Genomic DNA, 7,469 nt, shown 5'->3' on the forward strand with positions numbered 1-7,469 from the left:
CACAGCATCTTGGGATTCCTCTTCAACTGCCCCCTCCCGCTGGGGCTGGGGAGGAAGGTTCCCTCCAGTCCTGACCTGCAGGGATGCTGCCCTCCACCGGAGCTCCTACCCATAGCATCAGACGGGGGCATCTGTGCCATTGCAGGGGGGGCCTTGTCTACACTAGGGAAATTAGGAGCTGTAACTGCCCATTGGTGCTGGCAGCAAGGTGGGAACCGCAGTGTAGCCAGAGCTCAGGAGCAATCAGTGTCGTGTTGTCTAACCCTGCTTGGAGCAAGTCAGGACGCTTTGGTGTTGGGCACACCTGAGTAGACCCAGACAGATGTGCTAGGCCTTGCACCTGCTCCTGTTCTGGAGCACAGAGGCTTCTGTCCTTCGGTAGCTTGCAGGGACCATCCTTCTGTTCTGTGTTTGCACCTAGCACAGCGGGGTCCCACTACAGATAACAAGTGCTGCTGTCACAGGTCATGGGTGTTAACATCGTTTCTGGGGGCGCATCTGCCCGGTGTCTCTCTTGCCTGCATGCAGGATCTTGGGCGTTCTCCCATCGGGGCAGCGTGAGCAGTGACGGGCGTGCTAGTGGGAAATGCTGGTTCTGTCACTGAGCCCACGCGATCTCCCCAGCACGGGGTGTGCAGGCCTCGAGCCTGTGCCCCTGAAGGGATTCCTGGGGGCCCAACGAACCGAGATGCGGTCTCTGCCCCGGAGGGACTGTTAGGGAGTGTGTAGAGGACACAGGTAGATCAGGGCCCTGTTGTGCTAGGTGCTGTACAGACACACGGGGGCCATCAGCACCTCCACGGAAGGTGCGATGGCAGCGCAGGTAGGTCCCAACAGCAGCGAAGACGTGATGCACCGGCTTTGGAAGGGCAGCTGCCCAGCACAGGCCTGCCAGGACCCTGGCTACGTACCCGGGTTGCTTGCCCACCCTGACGTCCGTGCTGCCGCATCGTCACTGCTGGATTACCGGCTGGACCTGGCCGCACTGCAAGCCCCCTTCGTGTGCGCACAGCTGAATCCTGGGTGAGAGCCTGTCCCTGCCCCCAGTGCTGGCAGCTGAACCAGGGGAAAGGGGGGGCAATAGGGACACCACCTGGGGGAACCCCTGGGGAGAGCCGCTTCCATCTCAGTCCAGCCCCATAAATGGCCCCAAGAGGAGACTAAAAGGCAGGAGAACCCGTCAGCGACCTGGACCCCAGCAGGTTATGTGGGTTCCTGGACACCCTGCCCTAGTAATCTGAGCCTGTAACACCCCAGGGGAGAGGAGAGAGGGAGGGGTCCCACGCTCTGTGCTCTGAACACCCCTTCTCACCTTTGGTTATTCGATCATTATATCAGGAGAGCTCACAGAGCTGGGCTGCGGCCCCATTGCCCTCATGGCTGTTCAGACCGGGTGGGACCGTACGGACTGGGACTGGGGCAGGGGGCCATAAGGGCCGGGCTGAGGGGGCCCTTGTGCATGGGGCCATCAGAACTGGGAGCCCCCTGCGCATGGGGCTGTACAGACCGGGGCTGGGGTGGGGGGCATACAGTCCAGGACAGTGGGCTCCCTTGCATGTGGTTCTGTACAGACCGGGGGGGGGGGGGGTGCTCACAGGTGAGGCTGTACAGACCAGAGCCAGGGCAGGGGGGGCCATACGGACCGGGGTGGGGGGTTCGCTTGCGTGTGAGGCTGTACAGACCAGGGCCAGGATGGGAGTGGGGGGGCTCCCTGGCACGTGGGGCTGTACGGACCGGAGTGGGGGCTCCCTGGCACGTGGGGCTGTACGGACCGGAGTGGGGGGCTCCCTGGCACGTGGGGCTGTACGGACCGGAGTGGGGGCTCCCTGGCACGTGGGGCTGTACGGACCGGAGTGGGGGGCTCCCTGGCACGTGGGGCTGTACGGACCGGAGTGGGGGGCTCCCTGGCACGTGGGGCTGTATGGACCGGGTGGGGGCTCCTGGCACGTGGGGCTGTATGGACCGGAGTGGGGCTCCTGGCACGTGGGGCTGTACGGACCGGAGTGGGGGCTCCTGGCACGTGGGGCTGTAAGGACCGGCCTGGGGGGCTCCCTGGCACGTGGGGCTGTACGGACCGGAGTGGGGCTCCTGGCACGTGGGGCTGTACGGACCGGAGTGGGGCTCCTGGCACGTGGGGCTGTACGGACCGGGGTGGGGGGCTCCCTGGCACGTGGGGCTGTACGGACCGGGGTGGGGGGCTCCCTGGCACGTGGGGCTGTACGGACCGGAGTGGGGGGCTCCCTGGCACGTGGGGCTGTACAGACAGACAGTAGCTGGTGCCCCTGCCCCTAAGAACTCCCGTGTCTCCTCTCTCCGCAGGGAGAAGTACATTGAGTGTTCCGATGTGGGGCTGGCGCCGGAGCAGGAGAGGGGGCCTGGTACTCGTGCCCAGGGAGGTACGGGACTCAGGGATGGGCCGTACAAAACCGAACCCCCTTGCCCCGCCCCCTGCCCTGCTCCTCCTCTTAGGCCCCGCCCCTGCCCAGGCCCTTCTCCGAGGCCCCACCTCCTGCCCACTCCATCCCTCCCTCCCTCTGTCGCTGACTCTCCCAACCCTCGCTCACTCGCTCATTTTCACCAGGCTGGCTCAGGGGGTTGGGGTGTGGGAGGGGGTGCGGGCTCTGGCTGGGGGTGCGGGCTCTGGGGTGGGGCCAGAAATGAGGAGGTCAGGGTGCGGGAGGGGGCTCCGGGCTGAGGCAGTGGGTTGGGATGCAGGAGGGGGTGAGGGCTCTGGGGTGGGGCTGGGGATGAGGGGTTTGGGGTGCAGGAGGGTGCTCCAGGCTGGGACCCCCAGTGCACTGCAGAGCTGCCACCTCCAATGCCCAGTGCACTGCAGAGCTGCCCTGGGAGTTGCAGGCGGCAGGTCTGCGCTGCCCTGGGGGCCGGGGAGTGGCAGGTCTGCGCTGCCCTGGAGGTCCGGGGGTGGCAGGTCTGCGCTGCCCTGGGGGCTGGGAGTGGCAGGTCTGCGCTGCCCTGGGGGCCGGGGGTGGCAGGTCTGCATTGCACTGGGGGCTGGGAGTGGCAGGTCTGCATTGCACTGGGGGCTGGGAGTGGCAGGTCTGCGCTGCTCTGGGAGCCAGGGGGTGGCAGGTCTGCGCTGCCCTGGGGGTCTGGGAGGTGAGTGGGGGGTGGTTGCTGCATTGGGTGAAGGCCGGAGTCTTGCTATGCTGGGGCTGGCGCTCCGTCACTGCTGCTCCGAGCCATTCTCTAATGGGGAGCTCCCCACACACACACCAGGGCCGCCCAGAGGATTCAGGGGGCCTGGGGGAAAGCGGGGGAGCAGACATTTAAAAAGGTGCCACCCGCTGCGGCGCTTGTACTCCCCGGGCGGAGCTCCGAGTCTGCAGCAGCAGCAGCGGCGGGTCCTTCACTCGCTCCGAGTCTGCGGCGGCGGCAGCGCCGGGGCCTTCACTTGCTCCAAGTCTGCGGCAGCACTGAAGGACCCGCCGCCAAAGTGCCACCGAAGACACGGAGCGCCGCCAGGTGAGTAAAAATTAAAAAGGCGGCTCTAGCCCGGGAAGAGATTCTCAGCCAGGGCTCGTGGGGCCCTTGCGGGGCCTGGGGCAAATTGCCCCATTTGCCCCCCCCATTTGCTCCCCCGCCACACACACTGTTTCCCAGCCCACCCAGTGACCATGTCGCAGGCCAAGAGCACTGGGCAGGGGCTCCGTGCAAAGCCGCCCCTGCCCCATATGGAGAGTGGCTGAGCATTGCCTTGCGAGCCTCTCCAACCCTGCCACCATCGGCCTGCTGGCTTCCAGCCCAGCCTCAGCTGGCATGGGGCCAGGTGAGGGCCCACGGGCAGGGCAGGGATCCGGCTGCGCTAGCTGGCCCAGCCTGGCCTGGTGGAAGTGAGCCTAGCGGGGAGCTGGGCATGGGAGTGAGCATGTGGGGCTGAGCTGAGCCCGGCCAGCCCTGCTCTGTAGGGCCCGCTCCCAGGCCTGTGCCTGCCGAGGGCACTGCGGGCTGCCTGCCCCTCTCCTTCACGACACTCCTCTCCCTCTGGCCTGCAGAGCAAGGCTGTTCCTGCCAGGCCCGCCAGATGGCCGCTGCTGCCCGCCTGCTGAACGTCATAGAAGACCTGGAGCGTGCCCACAGCGCCTTCGAGCGCCGGGAGAAGGAGGAGGCAGACAATGACTCTCACCACCCCTGAGAAGCCTCCTCCCCCTTCCCCACCCCAACCCTCCCCGGCGCCTCGGTTGGACCGTGCCCACCCGACAATGGTGCGCGGGAGTGGGCCCTGGTGCTGGGAGACACCGGCTCTGGGCTGGGAGTGGCGATGGCAGTGGCCACGTGGCCACCCCACAGCTCAGGCCAGAGGTGGCCTAGCGCGTCCTGCTCTCCTGCCTCCCGGCGGCCTGCTGTAGCGCCCAAATCAACCATCAGATGGCGCTTGAAACCCTCCATGAACCACACCGTGTCCAGCACCAGCCAACCTCCTTGCTGTCCTTTTCCCTGTGGCACAGAGCCGGGATCCGCAGCCTGGGCAGGTTAGCGGTGCCCGTGCCCCAGTGCCATGCTCCTGCAGGCTGTACCTGACGTTGCCACGCAGGGCCTTCCCGCTGAACCTCAGTCCCTGTGCGCCGCCAGCCAGGGCCTGCTGTCCCGGTGTCCCAGAGGCGCGGGGGGGTGGCAAACAGCCTGCCCCTGGCTCCCACAGACAGCTCACCCCGCCCCCCATCTGTGCCTTTCCCACCCCATATTCCAGCCTTCGTGGCCACTGGACAAGGGGAGGCGCTTCTGTGTCTGTAACTGATGAAGGACTCAAGTGAGCCCCTAGCCATGATCCTTTGAACAAGAGCCGGGCTCTTGGGTGGAATCGCGCGTGGGCCGGCCCGCGGCCCTGCAGCACTCCTGGCTGTGCAGCAGAAAGCTGTCCGGCCTGCATGCCAACCTCCGCCAGCCTGTCTCTCTCCCCCAGTTCCACCTGCGCTGGCCCATGGGCCAGCCACCGTGAACTCGGCTCTCCCCAGCACCTCCTGGTGGTGGCAAATCTAAGCTCTGCCACTGGAGGGTTAAACTCCTCCAGCTCCCCAGGGGACGATGGCTTGTGCCTAGAGCGCAGTGGGTGGGGAGCCCACCTGTGCTGTGCTCGGAGGAGGAACCCAGGGCCCTGCATCTACTGGGTGCTCCTTTAAATCACTCCATCCATGTGTGCACTGCGTGGCTATCCGCACCGCCCCACTGGGCGCCCCACGGCCTGCCCTGCGTGCACAGGGCTGAGCGTAAAACCCAGCTGGGCGCCTCTTTGCTTGTGCCAAAGTCCTGCTCAGGAAGCGAAGGGGGCTACCCCAGGGACGTCTCGCCCAGATCACCTGCGCATGGTGGAGAAGCCTACATCACTCGGAGTAACTCTGGTAAGAGGCCAGAACAGGGCAAAGAAACCAAGTTGAAGTAGGCTGGATAAACAGACAGATCCTGGAGCAAGGTGAGGTGGGATGGGGCCAGAGGGGGGTGAGTGCGGCTGAAATGTGAGCTCCCGAACCAGCCCCAAGCCCTGATGAATGTGAGACTGGCAGTGTGCCAGCAGAGAGCCCCCCCTCCCCTCTCCAGGGCAAAGCTCTGACCAAGGGGGCAGTGGTCCGCTCAGCTCGCTGCACCCCGTGGCTAGCAAATGGGCAGCCTGTGGCTACGTGCACCCCGCCTGCATGTGCCATTGGGAACAGAGCCAGGGGGCCCCGGCTGGTGCCAAATGGCCAGGCTGTGGTTGTCAAGGCCGGAGGCAGACATCTTGCAGACTGGCTCACTGATTATCCCAGGGCAGGGGGGCTTTGGAGTTAACCTAGGGCCGTGGTTCTCCTTTGCGGACCCCTTTGGAAAGCAGTTGTCTGTATATAGAGCTGAACGCTGTTCAGTCAGTTTTCAGTCACAGTCTGTCACGGACCCTTTGCCATCGCCCACGGACGCCCAGGGTCCACGGCCCACGGCCCTAGATATATTTGCACACTCCACTCTGTCTCTTGTGCGTCTCTCTGTATGTCACGCACACAAACTGTGTTAAAAGACCTGTAATAAAGCTGCCAAGTGAAGCCCTCAAACATTAAGACGCGCCGGCCGTAGGGAGGCCCAGGCACCCTGAATTCAGCCCCCTGGGCCAGTCGTCCGTTCCAGGCGCACATACGGTTGTTTTCCCCAGGGCCCTGTGCAGAGGAGGGGCCATGCGCACTGAAGCAGCAGCTGGCCAGTCTGGTGTGTGCTCCTCAGCGCTGTGTGTGGTCCCAGCCGTTAGTTCCTGTTCTCCATTCAGCCCCTCTCTGGAGCCGGAATAGTTCCGTCCTGGGCGTTTTCCCGGCACTCATGGCTGTAGAATCAGGGCTTCACAAGCATTAATTCATTTCTCTTCAGCTAAGTGGGTCCTGTGCTCCCTGCTTTACAGAAGGCAAACTCACACCCAAAGGTTAAAGTCAAAGGTGGCCACTAATTTTAGGTGCCCAATATAGGTGCCAACCTCCCCTCTGCCTGGTGGGTGCTCGACCCCCCCGCCCCCGGCGCACCTCTTCCCGTCCCCATTCCACCCCCTTCCCCCAAGTCCCTGCCCCTGCCCTGCCTCGTCTCCACCTCCTCCCCTGAGTGCGCCACCTCCCTGCTCCTTCCCTTCCTCCCAGAAAGTCCTACGCGCCACCAGACAGCTGCTAGGCAGCGGGGTGGGAAGCGCTGGGAGGGATGGGGAGGCGAGGGGCTGCGGTGCGCTCGGGGGGAAAGGAGGTGAAGAGGGGAGAGCTTTGCTGCCGGTTGGTGTGGAGCACCCACTAATCTTTCCCTGTGGGTGCTGCAGCCCTGGAGCACCCCCGGAGTCGGCGCCTATGGTGCCCAATATGCGAGGCCTAGGACCTCATTTTTCAGAGCACTCGCTACTATCACACCCGATATGGCCAAAGCCCAGCGCCCACTGACTGCAGTTGCAGCTGTGAGTGCTCAGCACTGCTGCAAATCCAACCCAGGGGCCAGCCTTTGCTCTGACTAAGGCAGGCGGCCTGTGGGAAGAATAGTATGTGATCATGGTAAAGACTGTACCTGATGCCTACGCACGGGGCCACAGGCATCCTTAATTCTGGCATTTCCTAACTTTTGAGCACTCAACGTTGGAACCTTAATGTTGTAACGTAGTTTTTGGTGTGTAATTTCCTAACTTTTTAATAAAGCAAACTTCAAAACCAGACATTCCATCATGTGCCATCACACTGACATCCCCATGGCCCCGCAAGGTTGGAGCCTTTAGATCCAACCCAGACGCCTCTGCCACTGGAGTGTTAGCAGTAGTAGGTTGTTAGCCTCTGTAGACCAGCACTACAGGGGGGTGGGATACTGTGCTAGTGGCTTTCACAGCTATTTGCTGAGAGAGGAAGGATGCGATGCAGGAACGAGGTCCCATTCCAGGCACTGAGCAGGGTGTTGTGGTGGGCACAGACTTTTCTGCCCCCTTTTCCCAAGTGTGACCATTTCTGTCCTGTCCCCTCCAACCTGTCCCT

The 7,469-nt window shown here is 63.7% G+C and overlaps 1 protein-coding gene across 4 annotated transcripts in view; it reads left to right on the plus strand.

Annotated features, from left to right (window-relative positions):
- RASAL1 (RAS protein activator like 1) overlaps positions 1–7,152 on the plus strand; it is a 115,667-nt gene extending 108,515 nt beyond the window's left edge. For 3 of the 4 annotated variants that reach the window (XM_039505117.1, XM_039505118.1, XM_039505121.1), the window contains 2 exons: positions 2,320–2,396; positions 4,014–7,152. In XM_039505117.1, the coding sequence (XP_039361051.1) occupies positions 2,320–2,396; positions 4,014–4,153 (217 nt within the window). In that variant the 3' untranslated portion in view covers positions 4,154–7,152. The remainder of the gene's footprint in view (positions 1–2,319; positions 2,397–4,013) is intronic. The other variant, XM_039505119.1, reaches the window with a different exon arrangement.
- The last annotated feature ends 317 nt before the right edge of the window (positions 7,153–7,469 follow it).

Source organism: Mauremys reevesii, linkage group 18 (assembly GCF_016161935.1).
Source record: "Mauremys reevesii isolate NIE-2019 linkage group 18, ASM1616193v1, whole genome shotgun sequence".
NCBI lineage: Eukaryota > Metazoa > Chordata > Testudines > Geoemydidae > Mauremys > Mauremys reevesii.